The 13,241-nt window shown below is 36.1% G+C and overlaps 1 protein-coding gene across 4 annotated transcripts in view; it reads left to right on the top strand.

The window, feature by feature from the left end:
* The window catches only part of hck (HCK proto-oncogene, Src family tyrosine kinase), a 128,675-nt gene that overhangs the window by 91,739 nt on the left and 23,695 nt on the right, over positions 1 to 13,241 (top strand). For all 4 annotated transcript variants that reach the window (XM_039734406.1, XM_039734404.1, XM_039734405.1 and 1 more), the window contains exons 9-10: positions 490 to 672; positions 10,568 to 10,644. In XM_039734406.1, the coding sequence (XP_039590340.1) occupies positions 490 to 672; positions 10,568 to 10,644 (260 nt within the window). The remainder of the gene's footprint in view (positions 1 to 489; positions 673 to 10,567; positions 10,645 to 13,241) is intronic.

Raw genomic sequence — 13,241 nt, 5'->3', positions numbered from 1 at the left:
CTGTACAGGGTGGAGTGGTGGCTCTGAGGCTAGGCATCTGCACTGGCAATCGGAATGTTGCCAGTTCAAATCCCATAAATGCCACAAGTAACTGTACTCCATTGGGCCCTTGAGCAAGGCACTTAACCTGCAATTGCTTTGTCCTGGGTATGACGTTAATCTGCATCCAGCCCTGCAAGCAGGTCCTCCAACTTACAGGGAAAACCTGGGAGTTGGTGGCAGAATTGGCACTCCAGCCACGGTAAAAAACCTCACAGTGTTACACAGTGGTGCTGGGGTGTCACCTGCTGCACTCGGGTCCCAGTACAGTTGGTTTGTTGTGTGGTGGGTGCAGCTAGTTGCTAGTGACAAAGAATAGCTGTTATTCTTGTTGGAACCAAAACATCTGGGAATGAAAGAATGGGAATTCAACTGAGTACTTAATGTCTTAGTCACACCTAAACCTTCCACAGTGAATCACAACTTTTCCTGATGATCTTTTTCCTTTAGCCACATACAACAAGCACACAAAGGTGGCTGTAAAGACCATGAAACCTGGAAGCATGTCAGTTGAGGCTTTTCTGGCAGAGGCAAATCTCATGAAGTCCCTGCAGCATGACAAGCTCGTGAGACTCAATGCTGTTGTCACCAAAGAGGAGCCAATTTATATCATCACAGAATTCATGGAGAAAGGTGAGGAAAGCCATTCATTTTTCCTAGTAGTGATTCTGCTTTCACAAAGTGTAGCTGAATGGTTTAAAGAAGGATAAGTCAATTAATTGTTTGATTGCTTTTGGTGTGTACAATGTTTGAGTTACAGTAACAATTTTTTCTTGTGTCTGTCCTTGCATGAGTTTTCAAAACCTGCCTTCAGTTTTCACTCTTTAGCACTTTTTTTGGACAAACATACCGTTTTACAGTTTATAAATTGATCATATAAACAGATTTCATCTTAAACTCCATAGATTTGATTGTATGTGAAAAATTGTAATACAAACCTAGATTTATGAGACTTGATATTGACGTGGAAAGGTTCTTTTAGGACTACAAACTAAAAAGCATACAATTATTTCTTTGTGCACATGCACCAGTTAGCCATTGCTCATTATTCAGTTTTTCTCTCTAGCCAGAAGACATACTCATGATGGTATGTGATTTATAAAAAAGCAGTAGCAAACAAATGAAAAACTTCATTAAATTCAGCAAATATCAAGCATGAAAATCTTAAAAACGTAAAGAAAAAATGGGCAACAAAAATGAGAATGTTAGTAGCACATTTATATAGGTTTAGAGAAGGGGCAAAAAAATTATTGATAGCAATCAATAGTGACTATTAATTTAAATTTAAATTAAAAAAACATAAAAATGCATTGTGATGATTTTGCTAAGAAGCACAATGAAATAATTTAATTTTTGGTCATAGTAATATAAAAACAACAATGATGTAGGAAGAGTTGGGGTCCTAGCCAACAAAACCCCAATTACCTGCCAAAAGCAAAGAAAAATAAAGTTAAAAAGAAAAAAAACAGAGGTCAATTGCCCCAATCACTAATAATAATAATAATTCTTTACATTTATATAGCGCTCTTCTCACTACTCAAAGCACTTTTCATAGTGAGTTTTGAGTCACTTGAACCACCACTAATGTGTAGCATCCACCTTGATGGTGTCACAGCAGCTATTTGTGCACCAGTTCGCTGACTGCACATTAGCAATTGGGTGGTGAAGTGGTGAGATAGTTAGCCAAATAGAGACAAGGGATGATTAGGGGCCTAGAATGACTATGCTGAGGTGGCAATTTAGCTAGGACATCGGGTAACACCCTACTCTTTACAAAGGATGTCTAGGGATCTTTCAGAACCTCAATTTTACGTCTCATCCGAAGGATGGCACCATTTTTTTTTACAGTACAGTGTTCCTGTCACTAGGACATTGGGATACACACTCAGACCACAGGGCCCCCTCTTGGCCTCACCAACAACTCTTCCAGCAGCAACCCAAGCTTTTCTAAATGGTGTCTCATCCAAGTACTGGCCAGACCTGAACATGCTTAGCTTAAGGTGGATGATCTGTTCTGAAGTGCATGTCGTATGGCTGCTGAGAGAGGGCCAGGATTCATCCTCTTGCAGAGAGTTCTACTTCCTTCAGCAGTTGGTTCACACAGGACACTAATCTCTGCTGGTGGCATTTTCTTTGTAGTGCAGGATATAGAAAGACAGGGGTTTGAAGGTGGAATGGAAGTGACTCCACATTTCTGTACAGGTGTCCTCTGCTATAGGGACAAAAATCATACTTATTCTTTTGTGTTCACTTAAACAAGATGGACTTATTACTTCAAATGTCACTTAAACATGTGACATTCACTTCACTGTGGTAGCATTTATGGTCACTGCTTAAGGTACTGTGTTCATTGTATGTATGGGTAGAAATCTTTGAAGAGTAACAAGGAAATCCTGCATCTGCCACACTAGAAAACTTCACCAACAGCACACTACAGAGTGTGCATGTTTACAGAGATGGATTAAACTTTTTTGCTAGTGAAGAAGTATTTCTCAAGAGGCATTATTGGCTGCCAGTAACAGCATCTCACCCTTGAGAACGCTACCATACCCAATCACACTATACAAGACGAGGTGGTCGTCATCTCTGCACATGGGTTTCTTGATCCAGAGATCTTTCACAGAGAATTTGCAAACAGACTGGGAGTATCTTATTATTTTAGTACCAGGCAGATTTGATATGTGATTTCATATAAAGAAGTTTAAAAGCTGTGTATATTTTTTATAAATTAACAATGGGGTTTGGTATCAATTTGTGTTATTTAATTGCTGCGCCTCTGAATTATCTAATTAAGGAAACAAATCATGGTAGGCATTTTGTGTTAGTCAGAACCAAGTATCTTGCAAATAACACTCATTCATTTCCTTTAGGAAAGATGGACATTCTTCTCTTGTCAATTTTAGCTGTTCAGGTTTTGTGTAGAAGCATCTTGGACTTTTATACTTTTTAAAGATTATTATAGCATGCCTGATGAACTAACCAGTGTCTCACAAAATTAGATGGCATTGCAAAAGAGTGTCTTAGAAACAAGTGGTAATTGGAGCTTTATTGTGAAATAAATTAGTTTCCTTACTGTATTATTTTAAACAAATTGAATGTTCAATGAGAAGCTTATTAAAACACTGTTTACTGATCCTTTAATACATCCCCACTATCTAATGTTTACTCATGTTTTTCATACTCTTTAGCAAGAAAACCTGAGAATAGCAAGATGGCAATGATAAATGTGCTTCCTCTTGTCAAACCTTACACTTCCATTTATCACCTCTTGTTATTGTTTACTAGATGTATATATCTGTCTGATAGAACAACCTGACAAGTATTTGCAGAAGCATTACCATTCATGTCCTCCTGTCTGATCTAGAGATACTGAGTTAATCTCCCTAATTTGTAGTGCACTAAAGGCTTGGACTGAGAGTTACCTCATAGAAAGTATATTTTAATATCAAAAATATCATTATAGCTGGGATTGCTATCAATAACGACAGCCTCTTTTACTCCAAATTTTTCCAGCCTTAAATATTGAGCTCTAGTTTTTTACTTTCGTGGCTTTAAGATGCATAACTATCAATTGCTTTAATATTTTGAGCACTGCCATAAGACATTATTGGGGGTACACGTACAGATGTTACAGAGGCAGCATTCCTAGTGTTATTCAATCCAATTGATGGCTAATTTCATAATTTGGTAAACATAGAATACTATAAACTAGTCTGTGCTTTAACACTTCTCCTTCACAAACAACTCCCACAAGTCCTTTAACAAGTAAAATCTGTTTAAGGCACAATTACACATTTTTGACAATGACAAATGTATGTATAGACAAAACCATTGTACTTCACCATTTTGTAACTGCAGTATTATGTATAGTTACATGAAAAAGGATAAGATTCTCAGTGTGGCACCAGAGACAGCCAGCAACATTCTGTTCCCTAACTGATCCCCACTCAGGTCACTTCACTCAATATCTTCATATATTGTGGTACCTAAATGGTCAACTGTGATCGATAAAGTGTTCTTCTTTCTGTAAATTAATTTTGTAGATACCAAGGAAAAACATTTGAGATTCCACTTAAGAATTCCTTATTTATTCAAGATTGTAATAAATAATGGAAAGAAAACAAAACATGTTTAAGTATGATAGCACACTGCTATTGCACATTTATCAGTAGACACAGAAGTAAGTCATTGAACTATTGTGTTTGAAATACTGGAGCCTTTTTGATGGCTTGCTAGAGGGTGGAGTCAGTGTATAACTACTGTTTAACTTCCAAATTGGAAATGGAGGGACGTTCACTAGCTACAGCTTTTGCCTTAACCTTCCAGTCAGTCCCATTAGAGGCATTAGTACATGTCTGATAAATGATTTAATGTGACACTGAGTTGGGCTAATGGTTACAGTATTTGTCAATTCATTACATTTACAAACCTGATGAATCCAGTTTTAAGGAATGTAGGTAGACAGAGAAGATTTCACCACCATTGGGTACAAGGCAGGCGGCAATTATGGGTTGGGTTACATCTTTACTCCCACTGTTCTTCCATTATGGCCTCCTGGCTATGCGAGAAGTCATCCTACATCCCAGTCAAGATGCCTATCACTAGGGGGATCTTTGTCCCCTGCTCACTTCACTCACCAACAGCCCCTGGCCTGTGATACGTGACATCCACTTCACATCTCTGCCGCTCACGTTGTGAAGAGGTGGGCTGATCACATCCCAAGTAGACACGGTCGCTCGTCCAAAACCCCCTCTTAAACGGTGATACAATGGGAAACAAATACAATTTTTTTTACCTACTCTTTGCTTGATCAGCTGCTGGCTTGCTGCTGCTGCAGCCATGCCGTTGTGATCTGCATCTCGCACAGTGTTTTGAACATTTAAAAGCCTGTACAGCAGCTGTCCTTTTGTCTCACCACCTTGTCTCTCTTCTCCCCCAGACATTCACTACTCCTGTTGGGGGTCCCACTCCTGAGGCGCGCCCCTATGAAGAGGAATATTTTCTGTTCTTTTAATTGAGAGACAGAACAGTACATACATAGCTCGATTCACTCCTGAAAGAGACTTATGTTTGTTTGAAGTGTTTGAATAACATTTATTTCTCTAAAATCTCCTGTCTATCTGTGCAATCTTTGCAACGTGGATTTCACTTTCACCAAACAACAAATCTTTTCATTCTTGCAGATACGCCCCTTCATTTGGAAGAAACACTACTTCTTCCTGATGGCAACACGATTTAGACGATCTACAAGTCTCTGACTTAAACTTTAAATCCGAACAATATATTCAATCTCTTTTCGCTGTTCCGTTATTTCACCGAGTAATATTTTCGTTTGCTTGAGCTAATGCGATCTTTAATATAATTTTTTAGAGACTTTCGAATTTTCGTACTTCCATTATCTCTAACCTACCTGCTCTGCATGTATATTGCGCCAACATTTTTGAATTCTTTACGAAATTCTACTTTGTCATCTACTCTCTGTCTTTTATTTCCGGCCCTGGGCGTGGTTAAATCTCTTGTCACAAGGTCTTGTCTCGTGGGACATAAAAGTGTCTCTCTGAAAAAGATCACATCTTATCACAGGATAAAAAGTCTCATCTCCCAAGATTTTTATTATATTATATATTTATATATATATATATATATACAGTGGTGTGAAAACTATTTGCCCCTTCCTGATTTCATATTCTTTTGCATGTTTGTCACACAAAATGTTTCTGATCATCAAACACATTTAACCATTAGTCAAATATAACACAAGTAAACACAAAATGCAGTTTTTAAATGATGGTTTTATTATTTAGGGAGAAAAAATCCAAACCTACATGGCCCTGTGTGAAAAAGTAATTGCCCCTGAACCTAATAACTGGTTGGGCCACCCTTAGCAGCAATAACTGCAATCAAGCGTTTGCGATAACTTGCAATGAGTCTTTTACAGCGCTCTGGAGGAATTTTGGCCCACTCATCTTTGCAGAATTGTTGTAATTCAGCTTTATTTGAGGGTTTTCTAGCATGAACCGCCTTTTTAAGGTCATGCCATAGCATCTCAATTGGATTCAGGTCAGGACTTTGACTAGGCAACTCCAAAGTCTTCATTTTGTTTTTCTTCAGCCATTCAGAGGTGGATTTGCTGGTGTGTTTTGGGTCATTGTCCTGTTGCAGCACCCAAGATCGCTTCAGCTTGAGTTGACGAACAGATGGCGGACATTCTCCTTCAGGATTTTTTGGTAGACAGTAGAATTCATGGTTCCATCTATCACAGCAAGCCTTCCAGGTCCTGAAGCAGCAAAACAACCCCAGACCATCACACTACCACCACCATATTTTACTGTTGGTATGATGTTCTTTTCTGAAATGCTGTGTTCCTTTTACGCCAGATGTAACGGGACATTTGCCTTCCAAAAAGTTCAACTTTTGTCTCATCAGTCCACAAGGTATTTTCCCAAAAGTCTTGGCAATCATTGAGATGTTTCTTTTGCAAAACTGAGACGAGCCCTGATGTTCTTTTTGCTTAACAGTGGTTTGCGTCTTGGAAATCTGCCATGCAGGCCGTTTTTGCCCAGTCTCTTTCTTATGGTGGAGTCGTGAACACTGACCTTAATTGAGGCAAGTGAGGCCTGCAGTTCTTTGGATGTTGCCCTGGGGTCTTTTGTGACCTCTCGGATGAGTCGTCTCTGCGCTCTTGGGGTAATTTTGGTCGGCCGGCCACTCCTGGGAAGGTTCACCACTGTTCCATGTTTTTGCCATTTGTGGATAATGGCTCTCACTGTGGTTCGCTGGAGTCCCAAAGCTTTAGAAATGGCTTTATAACCTTTACCAGACTGATAGATCTCAATTACTTCTGTTCTCATTTGTTTCTGAATTTCTTTGGATCTTGGCATGATGTCTAGCTTTTGAGGTGCTTTTGGTCTACTTCTCTGTGTCAGGCAGCTCCTATTTAAGTGATTTCTTGATTGAAACAGGTGTGGCAGTAATCAGGCCTGGGGGTGGCTACGGAAATTGAACTCGGGTGTGATACACCACAGTTAGGTTATTTTTTAACAAGGGGGCAATTACTTTTTCACACAGGGCCATGTAGGTTTGGATTTTTTTCTCCATAAATAATAAAAACCATCATTTAAAAACTGCATTTTGTGTTTACTTGTGTTATATTTGACTAATGGTTAAATGTGTTTGATGATCAGAAACATTTTGTGTGACAAACATGCAAAAGAATAAGAAATCAGGAAGGGGGCAAATAGTTTTTCACACCACTGTATATATATATATATACAAGGTCTGACAATTAATTTGCGAGCTTGACACTGTGCGTTTACGATGACAGCACTATACAAACAGCTTGGTAAGGTTTCATCACCTTGGTATATCAGTGTCATAGCATAGTAAGTATAATAGGTATACTATGAACACATTGTCAAAGGCCAAATAAAGAAGTGTGATTTTAGTATCTTTTTGAAATGTTTATAAGTCCTAGTCTGACGTGTATCTGTTGGTAAAATAATTTTCAGTGTTTCATTGCATGGAAGCAAAAAGGCCATATCTCCTTTCCTTTTATGCTTTGCATTCAGAACCATGAAGAAATCAAACTTTAAAGGTCAGAGATTATGTTTTATGATGTGCAGTATGCTGACAGGCTATCTAAAATATATGATGGTGCACAACTGTTCAAAACCTAATTTGCAATTTAGAGTATTTTATTAACAATTATAAAAGACACAAGCAGCCAATGACACTAATGCCAGTAACGTGTTCAGGTTTTCTTTGTTTAAGATTCTTCCTTTTGAAAGAGCTGAAGAAATAATTACATATATGTATGCATAACAATTTAAAAAATAATCCCTTTGATATACTAATTAATGATTATATTTGCAGTACACTACAGTAGAGCATAACAATCGTGACTGCAGCTGTAGACTAATTATAGTAATAATGTTCAAAGTATTTATTTCCAACACAGGATTAGAAGAGAAATGAAAGCAAGAAGAAGGACAGGGGCAAAACATTATATTTATTATAGGGCATCTTATTACCTGAAAGTAACAAATTAATTAATAATTTTGGCCACATTTTACACCAAACAGAGACACAGAGGATCCCTTTGGTAGAATTTAAAATTTTAATTATAGGATGCAAACATTACAGGCATCGCTATCAGATTTCTTCCACATGTGACTAACGATACTAATTACATTTTGTTTTTTCTTAAAAAGACTGCAGTGGTAGTCATTTATTAAAAAATTGAAAGTGATATTTTAAATAACAGCCAATATGAACTTAGAAAAAACAAAGAAAGGTCCAGCTGCCACTTTTAAGGAGCTGCTGAACAGCAAATCGGTTTACATGTTTATGTGACATGGTTTACACTGTAAGACGTGCTTATTTGATAATCGTCATTATTCATTAATCAGATTAACCCTGCCACAACCCTAATGTCAACTGTAATGTAAGGATGTTTTCATGGAAATAAAGAGTGAGATTCATCTTCAAACTGGGTATGTTCAGAAAGACAGAAATGACCTGGCATATTGCAAAACATCTGAGACATATAATCCAAAGAATGTAAACGTGATCGCTCCACAAAGGGGCTTAAGTGAACGCAGCTCTGGAAGTCTGCAGCTAGGCTTATTTAGAAAAAGCATATCACATTCTTGACATTTGTAAATTCCTTTGATACCAACCTAGATAGCTTAATACAAAAGGAAATTTTTTTAGCCTACTCACATGCAAACACACACACATACTCAAAAACACAAGCCAGGCCAATTTTGAGTCGCCCATTACAGGAAGGAAGCAGCATCCAAAGAAAAATTCACACAAGCATGGGGAGAACTCACAAACTCCACACAGACAATGACCGCATGCTGAGTCAAACCCAAGAGGTAAGAAACTGAATTTGATTTGAACATGGTGAAAGGAGCCAAAAAAAGAGAAGTAAATACACTATATTAAAAAGAATTCTAAGGCTGGAGTGGTCCTTGCAGCAATTTGTTAATGCAAGTTATGTTAACTATTAGATAATTTAGCAATTTATCAATTCTGATAAAGTAAGCCAAGATTTAATTTAGTGGGTGAAAACTAAATGAGGAAAGATTCGAAATACCATCTGCCACCCCACTTCCTCTACTCACTTTATTTGTCAAATGAAGTCAGTGCTTAGTAGTGTATTGCAAAAGGCAGAAACCAAACTTTGTTGAAATGCCATGGACTACTTACATGCTCACAATCTCAATGACATGTGCCTAACCAATAAAGTGTTTCCATTTAACCTACAAACATGTTTGAGATGTGCACTGCTTTGATCCCCAGTATCAAATACTCACTTATCTCATAGACATATCCACATTTAGAAATAAATTTGATTTTTACAATTCTTAGTAGGTTTGAAAAATTGCTGTGCACAATATGAAGAAAAATACTGTATGGGTATGGAAAAATTAAAAGCAAATATTTTGTAAATTTTAACGGTTAAATTTAAAATCTCACTGAGCTGTACATTTTTATCAAGGGGTCAAGGAAAATGAAGACTTTTGTTAAGTCAATGAAGGCACATTGTTCAGAAAACATAGACCTAACAAGGTACATGGTCATCACTGCTCTTTTAAGATCATTAATAACAATAAATTTGGAAAGTAAGGTGAGAACCTTTTTACATGACCCTTGAACTTTTTATTAATTACCATTACATCTACCACTATCCAGCTCCCATAATTTTAGCTGTTGCCCTGCAATGGTATTACCCACAGATGTTTCCTGCCTTGTCTCCTCTATTTTTACTCCACAAAACTAGATTAAAGAGGTTCAGAAACTGGATGGATGCAATGAATGAATGGACATTTTAATTTTGTAACTGGCTTAAAGTGCAAAAGATAATAAAATGTGTATAGAAACTATTGTGACTACCTAGGGCTTTCTGTTAAAGTCCAGACTGACAGAATTTGTGTACTGTGATGCAGACATTTTAAAGATATAAATAAGAGATAGTCAGATGTAGCTGAACTTGAAATGCTGTAGGTAATAAATCATTCAAGTCTAAAAGAAGAATCTAAATTCAATGTCACTAACAAAATTAGTGTTCTCAAAAGTAAGTTGCCTCATTAAATTGTTCCTTGATTTCACAACAAAGATTGTTTCAATAATGTAAGTGGCAACCTTACATAACATGGTTACTTTCCTTTCATTAATGCCAAGGATGACTTGGCACATGCATTACAAGCCTAACAACATCATAGCGACCAGACACAAAAAATGACCTGAATATTTGATACAAATGTAAGCAAACAAATAAAACCAGAGTGTTATTTTTGTAAACCAGAAAGGAACCACTTTGCAGAAAAAGGTTTCCTAAATATAAACCAAACATTTTTCAAGGTCTAAGTTAGTCTGACTAATAGTGAATACTTTAATGCTAAAGAAAAGCAGGGGTAGTTGAAATGAATGATTTGTGGTGTAAAGAAACCTAAATATACCACAAATTTGCCTTTCGGCCCATTGACAGATTCTGAAAACCATTTTTATCTTTTTTCAACAGGAAGTTTGCTAGATTTTTTGAAAAGTGATGAAGGAAATCGACAGAAATTGCCCAAGCTGATTGATTTCTCAGCTCAGGTAAGGAAGGTCAAAGTGTATATTACATATCTGAATATGTTTGTATCAACCTCTCAAGGAGAAGGAGACTCATGAAATATTGCTTATGGCACAATCAACACTTGGAAAACAAATCTAGTGGAGCATAAGCAATGAGAAAAAACAAAACAATGGTCTTATTCATTCAGCAAGCAGAACTAATAAGCTATGTCTTGCCATTTGTGACATGTGGACAGAGAGTTCCTGGCTCTTATTTTCAACAAAAGTACATATGTGAGCTCATGTTTTGATTAACTCAACCAACAATGAAATGCAAGCAATTGCATTTTGTTTAAGTTTGAAAATGTAAATATTATCATATAATAAAGAGTTGTTAACAAAAAATAGAAAGTAAACAAAGGATCAGAATCAAAACCAGAAAGTCAACTAAATCTTGACTAAAGTCAAGTGATTGGACACTGAAGATCTTAACAATAACTAAAGAACCTATCCCTAACTAAACACTTTTCCAAAGTTGTTTTTTTATTGGTTTGTATTACTAAATTTTGGATGTCAAGTGATGCACACCACCGTCTTATATAGCATTAGTATGATGGCATCATGTGTAATGCCGTCATAGAGTCAGATGGGTGATAATGGGCATCATTACTAACAACACCATGGCCAGGGCCATGAATGAACGGCAAAAAATTGCTCAGTAATACAAAAAATGGCAATGCAATGACAAATATAAAACATGATAAAAACGAATAAGGCCAGTTACATAATTTGATCAAGTACACCCTGCGATAGTTTTATGCCCTGTCCAGAATTGAAATTGTCCTGAAATGATTTGAAATTCTGGTACAGAGTATATGGTTACTAATTGTTAAGGAATAAATTAAGTAAGAATAGATGCTCACATTTTTACATGTTTAGAAGGATAAACGCATTATTATAATAATGAGGGCTTTTTGATTTACAGTTTTGAATACTTTTTTATTATTTGCTATTATTGCTATTATTAATTCAGGTGATTGTCAGTATTGTCAATACCTTGACCTAATACCTGATTTTTGTGATCACATGTTTTACGCTTTATGTTTCAAGGTTATGTGGTCTATGTCTAGATGTTATATTATGGTAAATTAATTTCTATTTTTGTAGAACATACTTCTGCCACATGTGTATATTTATTATCTCAGTGTCTTCCTGTTTAAACCAAATGGTTTTTAGAGTTTAGAAATCTCTAAGATAGGCCCCTCAGTTTATATATTTTTAAGCGATAATTTTTATCAGCAATTGTTTGTTATATTGAGTAGCAATGTGTCTGTTTTCAGCTACTCCAAATTGAAAACAGAGATTAAATCATGGTATTGTATAACATAAACAGTTTAAGATAATAGCATTTGTTACATTATAAAAGGAGCTGTACTGTTCTTCAGTATTAAAAAGTCAATATTACTGTGCTTCAATAAGAGGAGCAAGAATGTTAATTACTGAAGAACCTTGGTTTATAAGAGTCTATATCAAGTCACCCAAACCAGCCAAATATGTATTTGGACGTGAGAACATTGAATGCCTGGAAGAAGAAGACTAAAGATGATAGAATGAGATATTGGTACTAAAAAAGAAACAACTGCCAAGCTCTGTTTCTCAGACATACTCATTACCTAGCAGAATGACCTGCCAAAATGTTATATGTGAACATCCGATCTTCCCTAGAAATTAGAGAATAACATTTGCTGTTTACTATTAATTATTATTTTACATATTGCTTCATCTAAGGTTACTTGCAAGTTCAGAATACATTGCAATTTTACTAGCTGGAGCAAATGCAGGATAGTTTGACCTGCTGAGGATCACACGGTGAATCACATGTGGGAACTGAATCAGTATTCTTGGAGTTTTAAATCTAATCCCCTAACCACTAAACTTAACTGCCCGTTTGATTTTGGAATGTAATAACAAATGTGAGTTTATTCCCAAGTTGGCAGTAAAATGGAAGTAAAATAAAGGTACAAATTACTTTAACATTCAGGTGAATATGGGGACTTATTTAACTGATTTTCATTTTGAAGTTGTTTCATCAATGAGTAAATTATATTTTTGTATCTTAAATATTTCAATTCAAAAATAATAGAATGGAATTACATTAGCCGACTAAATTACATCCATGCCTTTTATCAATACTAGATTAAGTCTATGCTTTTTAGCCGTACTTTACAATATCATGTATTTTCAATAGGCTTGTGGTGGCTCAATAACCTTCATAGACAACAGATTATAAATTAAATTGATGTAAAAATGACATTGATTCATGTCCTATAGTCAGAGGGTCTATGACAATTTGAAGTTCAAATTCCTTAAACATAACATTTTTCAAAGAAGTAGCTGATGGAGAGTTAAAATCTGCTGAAGTCTCAAGGTAAAAAATTGTTGGCTGCTACAGACCATAATGGAGTTACAGGTCAGGAGTCACACCTATACATTATAGTGTTAGAGAAATATTGAATCTTTGTACTATGCAGATAATTTCTAGTATAACATAAACAATGAGTACACATTTTGTTCACTATGCATTCACTCTAATGCCTGTCATATTTCCTTAAAATAATTCCCTGTCTTAATTTTTAAAG

Source organism: Polypterus senegalus, chromosome 14 (assembly GCF_016835505.1).
Source record: "Polypterus senegalus isolate Bchr_013 chromosome 14, ASM1683550v1, whole genome shotgun sequence".
NCBI lineage: Eukaryota > Metazoa > Chordata > Cladistia > Polypteriformes > Polypteridae > Polypterus > Polypterus senegalus.
Note: the sequence above shows the minus strand (reverse complement) of the source record. Positions and strands in the feature narration are given on the sequence as shown.